Source organism: Lonchura striata, chromosome 33, assembly GCF_046129695.1.
Source record: "Lonchura striata isolate bLonStr1 chromosome 33, bLonStr1.mat, whole genome shotgun sequence".
Classification (NCBI taxonomy): Eukaryota; Metazoa; Chordata; class Aves; order Passeriformes; family Estrildidae; genus Lonchura; species Lonchura striata.
In genome coordinates, this window is record NC_134635.1 from 3889921 (window position 1) to 3907001 (window position 17081).

At 62.6% G+C, this 17081-nt stretch overlaps 1 protein-coding gene across 1 annotated transcript; it reads left to right on the plus strand.

The window, feature by feature from the left end:
- Window positions 1-248: 248 nt before the first annotated feature.
- Window positions 249-16200, plus strand: LOC110476878 (zinc finger protein 687). The gene is made up of 9 exons (XM_077789439.1): window positions 249-394; window positions 3037-5066; window positions 7199-7377; window positions 9042-9218; window positions 10672-10834; window positions 11787-12098; window positions 12176-12288; window positions 13579-13720; window positions 14864-16200. Exons 2-9 carry the CDS (start codon window positions 3039-3041, stop codon window positions 15386-15388), a joined length of 3639 nt encoding a protein of 1212 aa, XP_077645565.1. The 5' UTR covers window positions 249-394; window positions 3037-3038; the 3' UTR covers window positions 15389-16200.
- The last annotated feature ends 881 nt before the right edge of the window (window positions 16201-17081 follow it).

A 17081-nucleotide genomic window follows, 5' to 3' on the forward strand; every position in this document is an offset into this window, starting at 1 on the left:
GGGCGGGGCTTTGCGGGTTGAATGACACCCGCGCTTCCCAATCAACACGCCCGGCGTGGGGCGGGTCCCGCTCAGCCAATGGGGAGTGCGGACGGCCGCGCTTAGCATTGAGCGACAGCGGAACGAACCAATCGAAATGTGGGTTTTGTTGAGTGACGGGCCGTGCGGCCAATGGGAACGCGCCGCGGGGGCGGGGCCGCGCGGCGCGAGCGGCCGGCGGGGCGGGGGGGGCCAAGCAGGAAGTGGCGGAGGGGAAGCGGCGGCGCTGAGGGGCCCGAGCGGGACCGGGCCGGGAACCGGGAACCGGGATCGGGATCGGGAATCGGGACCGGGACCGGGAATCGGGCCCGGCAGCCGGAGCCGGCCGCGGGAGCGCGCCCCGCGCCCGCCGCAGGTAGCGGGGCCCGAGCGGCCTGAGGGGGTCGGGGCCTGGGGGGGGCGAGGCCCGGGCGGGAAGCGCGGCCTGAGGGGGCCCCGAATCCCGGGATTCTGGGGGGTCTGGAGCCCCCCCCTCCCATCCCAAATCCCGGGATTCTGGGGGGTCTGGAGCCCCCCCCTCCCATCCCGAATCCCGGGATTCTGGGGGTTCCGGAGCCCCCCTCCCATCCCAAATCCCGGGATTCTGGGGGGTCAGGGTCACCCCCTCCCATCCCGAATCCCGGGATTTGGGGGGGTCTGGAGTCCCCCCTCTCCCATCCCAAATCCCGGGATTTGGGGGGTCACGGTCACCCCCTCCCATCCCAAATCCCGGGATTTGGGGAGGTCTGGAGCTCCCCCCTCCTATCCCAAATCCCGGGATTCTGGGGGGTCACGGTCACCCCCTCCCATCCCAAATCCCGGGATTCTGGGGGGTCTGGAGCCCCCCCCCTCCCATCCCGAATCCCGGGATTTTGGGGGGTCTGGAGCTCCCCCCTCTCCCATCCCATATCCCGGGATTTTGGGGGGGTCACGGTCACCCCCTCCCATCCCATATCCCGGGATTTTGGGGGGGTCTGGAGCTCCTCCCTCCCATCCCAAATCCCGGGATTTGGGGAGGTCTGGAGCCCCCCCTCTCCCATCCCATATCCCGGGATTTGGGGGGGTCATGCTCACGTTTTCCTACAAAAAATACCCCGGGATTTGTGGGGATTGGGATCATCCCCCCCATCCTGAAATTCTGGGGGGTCACGGTCAGTCCTTCCCCATCCCAAATCCTGGGATTGGGAGAGGTCACGGCCATCCCCTCCATCCTGGAATTTTGGGGAATTTGGGATCGGTGTGGGGGAGTTTGGGGTGGGAATGGGCAGTTTGGGATGGGGACTTTGGGACCGGGATGGGGAATGTGGGATTGGAAGCTTGAGACTGGGATAGGGGCTTTGGGATCCTGGATATTTGGGAAAACCCCGAAATCCCACGGAATCCCTGCCCGGATGCCCCCAGCCCTTTTGGGAACCCTGGGAAAATCGGGAATGCCGAGAAAATCGGGAATGCCGAGCCCTCCTGGCGGGGCTGGAGCTGTTCTTTTTCCTTTCGGGATTTTCGGGATCCCTCGGGATCGGGGCCGGCAGATGGCCGGGAATTAATTCCCTCCAAATCCCGGGAATTTAATCCCGGCTGCGGGGATGGGGGCGGGAGCGGGACGGGGCTTTTGGGGCGATCGGGGATTTGGGATCGGGGATTTGGGGTCGGTTTGGAATTTGCCACAGGTGGAATTTTGGGATAATCCCTCCCTGCTTTCCCCGCCTCCTTTTCCCTGGCGAACTGAGCCGGGCAGGATTTTCCAAACCCTGATCCCAAACAGCTCCTCCCGGATTTTCCAGGCCTGGCTGGGTTTATCCCCAGGAAGAAGCCGGGATCGGGATCCGGGAGTCGGGGTGGGGAAATCCGGGATCCATCCCGAGGATTTGGATGTGAATGGGAAAGGACAAAGAGCGCGATTCCCCCCCTGGAAGACAATTCCCAGCTTTTCCAAAGGATTCATTCCCTGCCTGGGGAGGCTTTCCAGGGGATGAAAGGGCAGGAAAAGGGGGATTTGGGAAGGAAAAGGCCTCTCCCATCCCCAGGCACATTCCAGAGGGAAAATGAATGGAATCCCACCTGCTTGGGGTTTCCTGGGAGCCTCAGATCCAGAGGCAGTTTGGGGCTGGAATTGAGGTTGGATCCACGGCTCTTTCCCCTTTTTCCCAGTTTCCAAGCTGGAAAACCGTGGGATCAAAACCCCTCCTCATGAAAGGAATTTTTTCCCTAAAGAAACAAAAAATCCTTGGAGCTCCCGGGGCTGCTGGAAGTGCCGGGATTCCAGGGGATAACGGGAATTGTTGTGCCCGGGATGTGGCAGGTCCTGGGCCCGGCTCCAGGTCGGGAACAGGGCCGGGATTGAGCTGGGATGGGGCCGGAATTGCCGGGGTGGGCTCGGATCCTGCGGCTTTCCCGGCAGTTCCGGGAATTTAGGGGATGGACCGGCAGCAGGGCTGGGGTGGGAAGGGGATTTTTGGGATGGGAGGGGGATTTCTGGGCTAAAAGGGGGAATTTTTGGGGTGGAGAGGAACGTTTGGAGTGGGAGTGGGAATGGAAAAGGCTGCGGAACATCAGGATACCCAGGGGTTTGTCGGGATGGAAACCCGGGAATTCCTAATGGGAAACCCCAAAGGAACATAAGGATTCCCTGGGGTTTGTCAGGATAGAAACTCGGGAATTCCTACAGGGAAACCCCAAAGGAACATCAGGATTCCCCGGGGTTTGTTGGGGTGGAAACCCCAAAGGAACATCAGGATACCCGGGGGTTTGTTGGGATGGAAACCCGGGAATTCCCACTGGGAAACCCCAAAGGAACATCAGGATTCCCTGGGGTTTGTCAGGATGGAAACCTGGGAATTCCCACAGGGAAACCCCAAAGGAACATCAGGATTCCCTGGGGTTTGTCAGGATGGAAACCCGGGAATTCCTACAGGGAAACCCCAAAGGAACATCCGGATTCCTTTGGCGTTTGTTGGGATGGAAACCCGGCAATTCCCAGTGGGAAACCCCGAATTCCCTGCACCCCTTTCCCGTTGCCAGCCATGGGGGACATGAAGACCCCGGACTTCGACGACCTCTTGGCCGCCTTCGACATCCCCGACATCGACGCCAACGAGGCCATCCACGCGCACCACGAGGAGCCCGAGGCGCACGCCAAGCCGCTGCCGGGCGAGCCGGGCGCGGCGGCGCCGGCACCGGAGCACGCGCTGCCGCACGCCGACATCTCGGCCGTCAGCGTCATCGTCAAGAACACCGTGTGCCCCGAGCAGCCCGAGGGCGCCGAGCCGCGCGGCAAGGACGGGCACGGCGCCGCGCCGCGCCTGCTGCACAACGGCTTCGGCGCCCCCGACGCGCCCCGCTCGCCCGGCGCCGCCGACGCCGCTTCCAACGGCGACTGCTGGGCCAAGGAGAAGAATCCCAAGGCGCTGGAGCTGTTCTCCCATTTCAGCCCCGATCCCGGCGAGGACGGCGCCGATCTCATCGACGACAAAGCCAAGGAGAAGTCGCCGGCCGGCCCGGCCCTGGACTGCAAGGAGCCCCTGGGGCAGCGCGCGGAGAGCCCGGGGCTGCGGCACGCCGAGCCGGCGTTCCCGGCGCCCTTCCGGGCGGGAGCGGCCGGCGACGGAGCGCACGGCGCGGCCCGCGTCAAGGAGGAGGAGGCGGACGCGGAGGAGGCTCCGGCCAGGGGCTGCGGCCCCAAGGGGCTGCTGCTGGATCACCTCAAGTCCGTCACCGTCCGCTTCTCGGCCGAGGGATCTCCCTGGCCGGCGGCCGAGCCGGCGCTGCCGGACGGCGGCAGCGGCGCCGCGGCCGAGCTCAAGCGCTCGCCCGGGAGCCCTCGGGAGCCCTTCTCCTCCCCGGGAATTGCCATCCCGCCCTCCCCCAGGCAGCTGTCCCTGAAGGAAGAGCGGGAGATGCTGGGCAAATCCCTGGGGAGCCCTCCGAGCGTTTCCAGCGGCGAGGAGGACGAGGAGGAGGAGGAGAACGCCAACTCGCCGTCCTCCAGCTCCTCGCGGCCGCTCAAGGTGCGCATCAAAACCATCAAAACCTCCTGCGGCAGCATCACCAGGACGGTCACCAGGGTGTCCTCGGACTCGGAGCCGCCCTCCGCCAGAGCCCCCGGCGAGCAGAATTCCCAGGAGCCCTCGGAATGCCCGGCCGGCGGCGCGGCGGAGCGGTCGGAGCTCTGCGGGCCCCCGAAGGGCGCGGAGGGGCCCAAGATCGTCAGCGTGCAGCTGGGCAACGGCGCCAGGCTGAAGGGCACCGTGCTGCCCGTGGCCACCATCCAGAGCGCCAGCAGCGCCATGCTGATCGCCGCCAGCGTGGCCCAGCAGAAATCCGTGGTCCTGCCGGGAAAATCCGGGAAATCCGTGGCTAAAAACATCCTCAGCCTGGTGCCGCAGCCGCTCCCCAAGGGGGACGGCGGCGCCAAGGCCGGTGGCGGCGCGGCGGCGCCCAAAGCGGCGCCCGGCGTGGCCGGCACCGTCATCTCCCGCAGCCAGTCCAGCCTGGTGGAGGCCTTCAACAAGATCCTCAACAGCAAGAACCTGCTGCCCACCTACAAGCCCAACCTGAGCCCGCCGGCCGAGTCCAGCCTGGCGCTGCCGCCCGCCGGCTACCGCTGCCTGGAGTGCGGCGACGCCTTCGCGCTGGAGAAGAGCCTGGCGCGGCACTACGACCGGCGCAGCATGCGCATCGAGGTCACCTGCAACCACTGCACCAAGCGCCTGGTGTTCTTCAACAAGTGCAGCCTGCTGCTGCACGCCCGCGAGCACAAGGACAAGGGGCTGGTGATGCAGTGCTCGCACCTGGTGATGCGGCCCGTGGCGCTGGAGCAGATGATCGGCCAGCCCGACGTCGCCCCGCTGGCCTCGCTGGCCCTGCCGCCCGCCAAGGCGGCGCAGGACGGCGGCGGCGCGGCGCAGGAGCCGCCGGTGCTGCCGCTGGGCGCCGAGCAGAGCAGCTACAGCTGCTTCAGGTGCCTCGAGTGCAAGGAGCAGTGCAAGGACAAGGCCGGGCTGGCGGCGCATTTCCAGCAGGTCGCCGTGGCCACCGGCAGCAGCAGCACGGTGAGAGCGGGGAGGGGCTGGGAGGGGATTGGGATGTGCTGGGAGGGACTGGGAAGGGCTGGGAGGGGATTGGGATGTGCTGGGAGGGGCTGGGAGGGGATTGGGATGTGCTGGGAGGGACTGGGAGGGGATTGGGATGTGCTGGGAGGGACTGGGAGGGGATTGGGATGTGCTGGGAGGGACTGGGAGGGGATTGGGATGTGTTGGGAGGGACTGGGATGTGCTGGGAGGGACTGGGAAGGGCTGGGAGAACACTGGGAAGGGCTGGGAGAGACTGGGAGGGGCTGGGAGGGGATTGGGATGTGCTGGGAGGGACTGGGATGTGCTGGGAGGGGCTGGGATGTGCTGGGAGGGGCTGGGAGGGGATTGGGATGTGCTGGGAAGGGCTGGGAGGGGATTGGGATGTGCTGGGAGGGACTGGGATGTGCTGGGAGGGACTGGGATGTGCTGGGAGGGACTGGGAAGGACTGGGAAGGGCTGGGAAGGCACTGGGAAGGGCTGGGAGGGACTGGGAGGGGATTGGGATGTGCTGGGAGGGACTGGGAGGGCACTGGGAAGGGCTGGGAGGGGATTGGGATGTGCTAGGAGGGCACTGGGATGTGCTGGGAAGGCACTGGGATGTGCTGGGAAGGGCTGGGAGGGCACTGGGAAGGGCTGGGAAAGCACTGGGATGTGCTGGGAGGGCACTGGGAGGGACTGGGAGGGGATTGGGATGTGCTGGGAGGGACTGGGAAGGACTGGGAAGGCACTGGGAAACGGTGGGAGATGGATCCGTGCATCCCCTCCCATCAATCCTGATCCTTGCGGAATTCTCCCAGAACTGGTTGGGATCCTGATCCCTGCTGGAATTTTCCCACAACTGATCCTGATCCCTGCAGAGTTTGCTCACAATTCTTTGGGATCCCAATCCCAGCTGGAATTCTCCCAGAATTCTTTGGGATCCCAATCCCAGTTGGAATTCTCCCAGAATTCCTTGGGATCCCAATCCCAGCTGGAATTCCCAGGACCCCAGCCCCGTTCCAGCCCCGTTCCCTGGCGGAGCCGCCCCCGGGCGGGGGGGACGCCGTTCCCAGCCCCGGCGGTGCCCCCGGTGCCTCCCGGTGCCCCCGGTGCCTCCCGGTGCCTCCCGGTGCCTCCTAGTCCTTCCCGGTGCCTCCCGGTCCCTCCCGGTGCCCCCGGTGCCTCCCGGTGCCTCCCGGTGCCTCCTAGTCCTTCCCGGTGACTCCTGGTGCCTCCCGGTCCCTCCTGGTGCCTCCTGGTGTCTCCTGGCACCTCCCGGTGCCTCCCGGTGCCCCCGGTGCCTCCCGGTGCCCCCGGTGACTCCCGGTGTCCCTGGTGCCCCTGGTCCCTCCCGGTCCCTCCCAGTCCCTCCCAGTCCCTCCCGGTGAGTCCCGGTCCCTCCCAGTGCCCCTGGTGAGTCCCGGTGCCCCCAGTGACTCCCAGTCCCTCCTGGTGCCCCCGGTGAGTCCTGGTGCCCCCGGTGACTCCCAGTTCCTCCCAGTCCCTCCCGGTGAGTCCCGGTCCCTCCCGGTGCCCCCAGTGCCTCCCGGTGCCCCCAGTGAGTCCCGGTGCCCCAGTCCCTCCCGGTGCCTCCCGGTGAGCCCCGGTGCCCCCGGTGCCTCCCGGTGCCCCTGGTGAGTCCCAGTCCCTCCCGGTCCCTCCCGGTGAGTCCCGGTCCCTCCCGGTGCCCCCAATGAGCCCCGGTGAGCCCCGGTGCCCCCGGTGAGTCCCGGTGAGCCCCGGTGCCCCCAATGAGCCCCGGTGCCCCTGGTGAGTCCCAGTTCCTCCTGGTGCCCCTGGTGAGTCCCGGTGCCCCCGGTGACTCCCAGTTCCTCCTGGTGAGTCCCAGTCCCTCCCGGTGAGTCCCGGTGACTCCCAGTCCCTCCCGGTCCCTCCCGGTGAGTCCCGGTCCCTCCCGGTGCCCCCGGTGCCCCCGGTGAGCCCCGGTGCCCCCAGTGACTCCCAGTCCCTCCCAGTGCCCCCGGTGCCCCCGGTGCCCCCGGTGAGTCCCAGTCCCTCCCGGTGAGTCCCGGTGCCCCCGGTGACTCCCAGTCCCTCCCAGTGACTCCCAGTCCCTCCCGGTGTCCCCGGTGCCCCCGGTGCCCCCGGTGAGCCGCGGTGCCCGCCCGCAGGTGTGCTCGGCGTGCCCCATGATGCTGCCCAACCGCTGCAGCTTCGGCGCGCACCAGCGCATGCACCGCAGCCGCCCGCCGCACGTCTGCCCCGAGTGCGGCGGCAACTTCCTGCTGGCCAACTTCCAGAGCCACCTCCGGGACTCCTGCCTGCACTTCTCCCGCAGGGTGGGCTACAGGTACGGCCCGGGAATCCCGGGAATCCCGGGAATCCCGGGAATTCCCGAGGGGGAACTGGGGGGATCCAGAAATGGGGTTTGCCCACGGTGCGCGGCAGGAATTCCCTGCTGGAAAACTTGGGATTGCCACCGCGAGGGCTCCGCAGGGTGGGATGCAGGTACGGCCCGGAGCCCCGGGAATCCCGGGAATCACAGGAATTCCAGGAATTCCAGAGGGGGAACTGGGGGGAATCCAGAAATGGAGTTTGCGCACGGAGCGCAGCAGGAATCTCCTGCTGGAAAACTTGGGATTGCCACCGCGAGGGCTCCTCAGGGTGGGATGCAGGTACGGCCCGGGAATTCCAGGAATTCCAGAGGGGGAACTGGGGGGATCCCGAAATGGAGTGTGCCCAAGGAGCGCGGCAGGAATCTCCTGCTGGAAAACTTGGAATTGCCACCGCGAGGGCTCCTCAGGGTGGGATGCAGGTACAGCCCGGGAACCCCAGAAATCTGGGAAAGCTTGTTTGGGATCCCGGTTCCAGTTGGAATTTCCCCAGAACTGCTCTGGATGCCGGTCCCCAGTTGGGATTCCTGGAGCCACTCTGGATCCCGGTTTCCATTCGGAATTTCTGGAGCGGCTCTGGATCCTGGTTTCCATTGGGAATTCCCAGAGCTGCTCAGCATCCCAGTTTCCATTGGGAATTCCTGGATCTGCTCTGGGTCCCGGCCCCTGTTGGAATTCCCAGATCCATGCCAGTTTCCACTGGGAATTCCCAGATCCGCTCTGGATCCCAGTTTCCATTGGTAATTCCCAGATCCATGGCGGTTTCCATTGGGAATTCCCGGATCCGCTCTGGATCCCAGTTTCCATTGGGAATTCCCGGATCCATGGCGGTTCCCATTGGGAATTCCTGGATCCATGGCGGTTTCCATTGGGAATTCCCGGACCCATGGCGGTCCCCATTGGGAATTCCCGGATCCATGGCCGTTCCCATTGGAATTCCCGGATCCATGGCGGTCCCCGTTGGAATTCCCGGATCCATGGCCATTCCCGTTGGGAATTCCCGGATCCATGCCGGTTTCCATTGGGAATTCCCGGACCCATGCCGGTCCCCATTGGGAATTCCCGGATCCATGGCCATTCCCGTTGGTAATTCCCAGATCCATGGCGGTCCCCATTGGGAATTCCCGGATCCATGCCGGTCCCCATTGGGAATTCCCAGACCCATGGCGGTTTCCATTGGTAATTCCCGGATCCATGGCGGTCCCCGCTGGAATTCCCGGACCCATGGCGGTCCCCGTTGGGAATTCCCGGATCCATGGCAGTCCCCATTGGTAATTCCCGGACCCATGGCGGTTCCTGTTGGAATTCCCGGATCCATGGCGGTCCCCGTTGGGAATTCCCGGATCCATGGCGGTCCCCGTTGGGAATTCCCGGATCCATGGCAGTCCCCATTGGTAATTCCCGGACCCATGGCGGTTCCTGTTGGAATTCCCGGATCCATGGCGGTCCCCGTTGGGAATTCCCGGATCCATGGCGGTCCCCCTGGGAATTCCCGGACCCATGCCGGTCCCCCTGGGAATTCCCGGATCCATGGCGGTCCCTGTTGGAATTCCCGGAGCCGCTCTGGATCCCTGTCCCCGTTGGAATTCCCGGATCCATGCCGTTCCCACGGGATTGCCAGGTGCCCCAGCTGCTCGGTGGTGTTCGGCGGCGTCGGCTCCATCAAGGCGCACATCCAGGGCTCGCACTGCGAGGTGTTCCACAAGTGCCCCGTGTGCCCCATGGCATTCAAATCCGCGCCCGGCGCCCACGCCCACGGCCACGCGCAGCACCCCGGCCTCGGCAGCCAGCCCGCCAAGTCAGCGCCACGGACCCAGCGGGAATGCCGGGGAACGGGGTGGGAGGGGTGGGAACGGGGTGGAATACCGGGAATGGGGTGGGAATGGGGATGGGAGAGAGGGGAATGGGGATGGAACACCAGGAAACGGGGTGGGAGGGGTGGGAATGGGGATGGGAGAGGTGGGAATGGGGTGGGAGAGAGGGGAATGGGGTGGGAGAGAGGGGAATGGGGTGGGAGGGGTGGGAACGGGGATGGAACACCGGGGAATGGGGTGGGAATGGGGATGGAACACCGGGGAATGGGGTGGGAGGGGTGGGAACGGGGTGGGAGAGGTGGGAATGGGGATGGAACACCGGGGAACGGGGTGGGAATGGGATGGGAGAGAGGGGAATGGGGTGGGAGGGGTGGGAACGGGGATGGAACACCAGGGAACGGGGTGGGAATGGGGATGGAACACCAGGGAACGGGGTGGGAATGGGGATGGAACACCGGGGAATGGGGTGGGAGGGGTGGGAATGGGGTGGGAGGGATGGGAACGGGGGTGGAACATCGGGGAATGGGGATGGAGAGAGGGGAATGGGGTGGGAGGGGTGGGAATGGGGGTGAGACACCAGGGAATGGGGATGGAGAGAGGGGAACGGGGGTGGAACATCGGGGAACGGGGTGGGAGGGACGGGAGCGGGGTGGAATACCTGGGAATGGGGATGGGAGAGAGGGGAACGGGGTGGGAGAGGGGAACAGGGATGGGAGAGGTGGGAATGGGGATGGAAAACCAGGGAACGGGGTGGGAGGGATGGGAATGGGGATGGGACACCAGGGAATGGGGTGGGAGAGGTGGGAATGGGGGTGGGACACCTGGGAATGGGGTGGGAGGGACGGGAATGGGGTGGGAGAAGTGGGAACGGGGATGGAACACTGGGGAATGGGGATGGAACACCTGGGAATGGGGTGGGAGAGATGGGAATGAGAGATTGGGATGGGAGAGTTGTGAAATGGGATGGGAGAGTTGGGAATTGCGATGGAGAGTTGGGAATTGGGATGGGAAATTTGGGAATTGGGATGGGAGACCTGGGCGTAAGAAGCTGGGATGGGAGAGTTGGGAATGTTTTGTTGTGGGAACAGAGAATTGGCTGGTATTGAACGGAGAATTTGCTGGAAAATTTGGGAATATTTGACACTTGGGAATGAGGGATGTGGTGATCCCAGAGGGCTTTCCCTGCCTGAGCATTCCAGGACTCCAGGACTGGGAGGACTGGGAATATTCCATGCTGGGCAGAACCTCCTCCGTGCTGGGATGAGCTCAGCTCCCGCCTTCCTTTTCCCACCCCCTTTTCCCTCTTTTTCCTCTTTCCTTCCCTCCTTTTCCCCCTCCCTTTTTCCCGTCCTCCCCCTCCTTTCTCACTTCCTTTCCCCTCGCTCTCCCGCCTCCCCCCGTCCCGTTTTTTCCCGTTTTTCCCCGTTTTCGCCCCAGGATGATCTACAAGTGCGCCATGTGCGACACGGTGTTCACGCACAAGCCGCTGCTGTCGTCGCATTTCGACCAGCACCTGCTGCCGCAGCGCGTCAGCGTCTTCCGCTGCCCGCAGTGCCCGCTGCTCTTCGCCCAGAAGCGCACCATGCTCGAGCACCTCAAGGTCAGGCGGGAATCCAGCTGGGAACGCCGGAATTCCCGGCGGGAATGCCGGAATTCCAGCCGCTCACAGTGGGACTGTCCTCCCACTTTGGCCAAGTGGGAGTGGGGAGCGCTCGGGGCACAGAAATGCTCGAGCACCTCGAGGTCAGGCGCCAGCCCGGATGGAATTCCGGCCAAAAAAGGCAACATTCCGGCCAAAAAAGGCAAAATTCCGGCCAGAAAAGGCAAAATTCCAGCCAAGAAAGGCAAAATTCCGGCCAGAAAAGGCAAAATTCCGGCCAAAAAAGGCAAAATTCCAGCCAAAAAAGGCAAAATTCCGGCCAAAAAAGGCAAAATTCCGGCCAGAAAAGGCAAAATTCCGGCCAAAAAAGGCAAAATTCCAGCCAAAAAAGGCAAAATTCCAGCCAAAAAAGGCAAAATTCCGGCCAAAAAAGGCAAAATTCCGGCCAAAAAAGGCAAAATTCCAGCCAAAAAAGGCAAAATTCCGGCCAGAAAAGGCAAAATTCTGGCCAGAAAAGGCAAAATTCCAGCCAAAAAAGGCAAAATTCCGGCCAGAAAAGGCAAAATTCCAGCCAAAAAAGGCAAAATTCTGGCCAGAAAAGGCAAAATTCCGGCCAAAAAAGGCAAAATTCCGGCCAGAAAAGGCAAAATTCCGGCCAAAAAAGGCAAAATTCCGGCCAGAAAAGGCAAAATTCCGGCCAAAAAAGGCAACATTCCGGCCAGAAAAGGCAAAATTCCGGCCAAAAGTGCCAAAATTGCAGCCCCAGTCGGGTGGGGAGTGGAGGAAATGGGAGCTGTGCTCTTGGGGGGTTTCAGGATCTTTCCAGCCCCATTGCAGGATTCCCTGTCCTGGTTCCTTTGGGATTTTCAGGACGAATCCCAGACCCCGTCCCGGGTTATTCCGCGCGGGAACGTCCCTCCCGGCCCGAAATTCCCGAATCTCCCTTTCCCAGAACACCCACCAGCCGCAGAAATCCAAGGAGGACTCTTGCGCGAAATGGCCGGCGCTGCTGGCGCCCAAGGCGGAGCCGCTGGAGGCTCCGGTGTCCCGGAACTCGGAGGAGTCCTCGAGCTCCACGGAGGAGGAGGAGGAGGAGGAGGAGGAGGCGCCGAGCTCGCCGGAGCTGCGCCGGGCCAAGCGCAGCCGCTTCCCGCGCGAGGCCGGCGCCGCGGCGCGGGCCGGCGGCTGGAGCTGCGGCGCGTGCCGCGCGCGCTTCGCCGAGCGCGACGAGTACGTGGCGCACATGAAGAGGGAGCACGGCAAGGTCAGGGCCCGCGGCCGCTCCCGGCGATCCCGGCGATGCCGGCGATCCCGCGGCGCTGAGCCGGGCTGTCCCCGCAGTCGGTGAAGAAGTTCCCGTGCCACCTGTGCGAGCGCTCCTTCTGCTCGGCGCCCAGCCTGCGCCGCCACGTCCGCGTCAACCACGAGGGCATCAAGCGCGTCTACCCCTGCCGGTACTGCCGGGAGCCCGGCGGGAGCGCCGCGGCTCCGGGGGAGCGGGGCGGGCTGGGGTGGGATGGGGTGGGGTTGGGGTGGGGTTGGGGTGGGGTTGGGGTGGGGTTGGGGTGGGGTTGGGGTGGGATTGGGGTGGGGATGGGATGGGATTGGGATGGGATGGGATGGGATTGGGATGGGATGGGATGGGTTGGGATGGGGTTGGGATGGGGTTGGAATAGGTTGGGATGGTTTGGGATGGGTTGGGATTGGATTGGGATTGGGGTGGGGTGGGCTGGGATGGGTTGGGATGGGATGGGTTGGGATTGGGATGGGATTGGAATAGGTTGGGATGGTTTGGGATGGGTTGGGATGGGTTGGGATGGCCAGGAGCTCAGAGGGAGCGGGCAGGACTGAGCGCGGTGGGGCTGAGGAGGGAACGGGGGGAGTTCCCAGGGAATCAGGGTGCAATTCCCAATGAATCAGGGTATAATTCCCAGGAAAATCAGGGTTTAAATCCCAGGGGATAATCGGGGTTTAATTCCCAGGGAATCAGGGTTTAATTCCCAGGAAAATCGGGGTTTAATTCCCAGGGAATCAGGGTGTAATTCCTAAGGAAAATCAGGGTGTAATTCCCAGGGAAATCAGGGTTTAAATCCCAGGGAAATCAGGGTGTAATTCCCAAGGAATCAGGGTGTAATTCCTAAGGAATCAGGGTGTAATTCCCAAGGAATCAGGGTTTAATTCCCAGGGAAATCAGGGTTAATTCCCAAGGAAAATCAGGGTGTAATTCCCAAGGAATCAGGGGGGTGTAATTCCCAAGGAATCAGGGTTAATTCCCAAGGAAAATCAGGGTTTAATTCCCAGGGAAATCAGGGTGTAATTCCCAGGGAAATCAGGGTGTAATTCCCAAGGAATCAGGGTTTAATTCCCAGGGAAATCAGGGTTTAATTCCCAGGGAAATCAGGGTGTAATTCCCAAGGAATCAGGGTTTAATTCCCAGGGAATCAGGGTTAATTCCCAAGGAAAATCAGGGTTTAATTCCCAGGGAACCAGGGTGTAATTCCCCAGGAAAATCAGGGTGTAATTCCCAAGGAATCAGGGTTTAATTCCCAAGGAAAATCAGGGTGCAATTCCCAGGAAAATCAGGGCTCAATTCCCACCTGCTCCGCCCAGGATGGGAACTGAAATTCCGGGGATGAGCAGGATTTGGGGAAGGACTCCAGGCTTCGCGTCCCTCCCGTTTGGGGTTGGGATTGGGCAATTCCGGGCTGCAGAATTCCCGGGAAAACGGGGCTGCCGCGCCGCAGGTACTGCACGGAGGGGAAGAGAACCTTCAGCAGCCGCCTGATCCTGGAGAAGCACATCCAGGTGCGCCACGGCATCCAGGGGACCGACCCCGCCCGCAGCCAGGAGGTCCTCATCGCCCGCGGCCCGCCCGGGCCCGCCCAGGTGGGATGATCCCAAAATTCCCGCTTTTCCTGGCAATTTCGGGGGGTTGGGGCAGGTTTTTATCCTGGAATTCCTGCTGGGAACGCACAAATCCAGCCCTAAACTTTACCCAAGTGGGGAGGTTTTGGGTCCAGGACTGCCCAGGTGGGATTATCCGGGAATTCCCGGGGTTTCTTGGAATTCCAGTGTTTGTGGCAGGATCGGAGGCTCCTCATCCCAGAATTCCTTCTGGGAGCTGCCCCAGTTCCCCAGGAATTCCCAGGCAGCCGTTCCCAGCCCGGGCCTTCCTGGAATTCCTGGGAATTCCCAGAGGGGTGTTCCCATCCCGGCCCTTTCCAGAATTCCCAGGGAATTCCCAGGGGTGCGTTCCCCGGGGTGCATTCCCAGGGGGGCGTTCCCATCCCGGCCATTCCCGGAATTCCCAGGGTATTCCCAGGGGTGCGTTCCCCAGGGTGTGTTCCCAGAATTCCCAGGGAATTCCTAGGGGGGTGTTCCCATCCTGGCCCTTCCCGGAATTCCCAGGGGTGTGTTCCCAGAATTCCCAGGGGTGCATTCCCCGGGGTGCGTTCCCATCCCGGCCCTTCCCGGAATTCCCAGGGGTGTGTTCCCCGGGGTGCATTCCCATCCCAGCCATTCCCAGGGAATTCCCTGGGGTGCATTCCCCGGGGTGCGTTCCCATCCCGGCCATTCCCAGAATTCCCAGGGGTGTGTTCCCAGGGTGCATTCCCAGGGGGGCGTTCCCATCCCGGCCCTTCCCGGAATTCCCAGGGGTGTGTTCCCATCCCGGCCCTTCCCGGAATTCCCAGGGGTGTGTTCCCAGGGGTGTGTTCCCAGAATTCCCAGGGGTGCGTTCCCAGGGAATTCCCAGGGGTGTGTTCCCGGAATTCCCAGGGGTGTGTTCCCAGAATTCCCAGGGGTGCGTTCCCAGGGAATTCCCCAGGGTGCGTTCCCCGGGGTGCATTCCCATCCCAGCCATTCCCAGGGAATTCCCCGGGGTGCGTTCCCATCCCAGCCATTCCCAGGGAATTCCCCGGGGTGCGTTCCCATCCCGGCCATTCCCAGAATTCCCAGGGGTGCGTTCCCATCCCGGCCCCTCCCGGAATTCCCGGGAAGGCGCGGGCGGGATCCCGGCCGTCCCCGCAGGCGCCGGGCCGCCGGCCGAGGCCGTCGTCGGAGGAGTCGTGCGGCGAGGAGCCGGACAGCACCACGCCGCCGGCCCGGGGCCCGCGGGGCCGCGCCGCGCGCCGCCGCCGCTGCGGCTTCCAGCCGCAATTCCAGCCGCAATTCCAGCCGCAATTCCAGCCGCAATTCCAGCCGCAATTCCAGGCGCGCGTCCCGCAGCAGCGCGCCGCCGGCGCGCCGCAGTGCCGCGAGTGCGGCCTCTGCTTCGCCTCGCCCGCCGCGCTCGGCCGCCACCGCTTCATCTCCCACAAGAAGAAGAAGGGCGCCGAGCCCGAGGATTCCTCCGGGAGCGCTTCCCGAGGCGGCGACGGGAGCGCCGGGAGCGCCGGGAACGTCGGGAACGCCGGGAACGCCGGGAACGCCGAGGGGAAGCTGGAGTGCAAAGTCTGCGGGAGGACCTTCGACACCCAGCTCACCCTCAAGACGCATTTCCGGACCCACGGGATGGCGTTCATCCGAGCCCGGCAGGGAGCCGAGGAGAACTGAGCCCTGCCGGCATTCCCGGGAATCCCGGGATCCACCCGGCACGGCGGAGCGTTCCCGGGGATCTCAGCATTCCCGGAATTCCAGGATGAGACCCGAGGAGAACTCCAGGATCCACCCGGCACAGCGGAGCGTTCCCGGGGATCTCAGCATTCCCGGAATTCCAGGATGAGACCCGAGGAGAACTCAGCCTTCCCGGGAACATCAGAATTCCCAGAAATCCAGGATCAGCCCCGGCACAGCAGAGCATTCCCGGGGATCTCAGAATTCCTGGAATTCCAGGATGAGACCCGAGGAGAACTCTGGGATCAGCCCCGGCACAGCGGAGCGTTCCCGGGGATCTCAGCATTCCCGGAATTCCAGGATGAGAAGCAAGGAGAACTGAGCCTTCCTGGGAATCTCAGAATTCCCGGAATCCCGGGATCAGCTGCGAGGCCGGGAATCGGCACCGTGTACATAAAACACCCCCAGAGCCCTTCCCGGTGTCCGAGGGAAAGTTGGGAATGGCACTGGGATTGGGATGATCCCAAATCCCACTGGAAATCCCCTGGGAATGTTGGATTTTGGGGGAATTTGGGTTTTCCCAGAAATTCCCGGATGCGGATGGGGCAGGGGAAGCTTTTCCAGCAAAATCCACCTTTTTTCGTTATTATTTTTTGGGTTTTGTTTGTTTTTCCTGGACTTTTTCCCCTTTGGGAACGTTCCCGGTGTGTTTTGGTGGGAAGGAGGCGATTCCAGAGCCCTGGAATTCCGGAGGTCCCGGGAAGGACACTGGGACACGCGGCCGAGGAGCAGGAGGAGGAAAAAGGCTGGAAAAAAGAGAAAAGAAGGAAAAGAGGAGATTTTTCCTTTGGCAAAGGAATAACGACCCAAAAAAAAAACCAGGATTGGGAAGGGATCCCTCAGATCCCAGCCAGGACCCTTTTCTGAAGGAAAAGTGGGAAAACGCTCCCAGATTCCAGGCTGAGGGTGAGGTCTGGGGACTTTTCCAGCTTTTTCCGGCTCCTCCTTCCCCTCAGCTTCCGGGACATTTCCCACTTCCAATCCCCCAAAAAAATCCTCTGGAAAAGCCCCTCCGGCCCCGCTGTTCCCAGAATTCCTGGAAGAATTCCCGGGATTCCCTGTGGACAACCTGCCCTTTCCCTGTAAAGCTGTATCGTACACTAAACTCCACGAGTCCCACCAACTGCTGTGCTCATTCTGGGATGTGGTTTGCTTTTCCAAGGGGTTTTTTCCCGGTTTTTTGCGTTTTTCGGGATGGCAGAAGTTGCTTTGGGGTTGATTTTTTTTTTTTTTTTCCCCTGGGTTTTTATTCCCGGTTTTTCTGACTTTTTCCAAGCAGGAATGAGGGGTTCCCCCTTTTTTCCCTGCAGGTGGATGGATGGAAAAAACTGGGAAAAATCAGGTGGAATCGGCCATTCCCAAAAATCTTCCGGGCCGGGTGTAAATATAGAGAAGGAATTAAAGTTTCTACGAGATTTAGAAGGAAAAAAAATTCCCCCCCCCCCAAAAAAAAAAAAAAAACAAAAACAAAACTATGGAAAAATGGCTTTGGACCCACGGTTTTCCAGCATTTCAGTGCCTTGAGCTGGATTGGGGTGGAGGGAGGGAGGGGCCGGAATTTCGGGGATGTTCCCCCCGGAATTTCGGGAATGTCTGCCGGGATTTTGGGAATGTGCTGATGGAAAGCCGCGGG

Bases quoted from the DNA above. Each gene is read 5' to 3' on its own strand.
- LOC110476878 (XM_077789439.1), top strand. From the start codon at position 3,039: ATGGGGGACATGAAGACCCCGGACTTCGACGACCTCTTGGCCGCCTTC. The intron at 5,067-7,198 runs GTGAGAGCGGGG...GCCCGCCCGCAG, and splicing joins CCACCGGCAGCAGCAGCACG to GTGTGCTCGGCGTGCCCCAT. The intron at 13,721-14,863 runs GTGGGATGATCC...CCGTCCCCGCAG, and splicing joins GCCCGCCCGGGCCCGCCCAG to GCGCCGGGCCGCCGGCCGAG.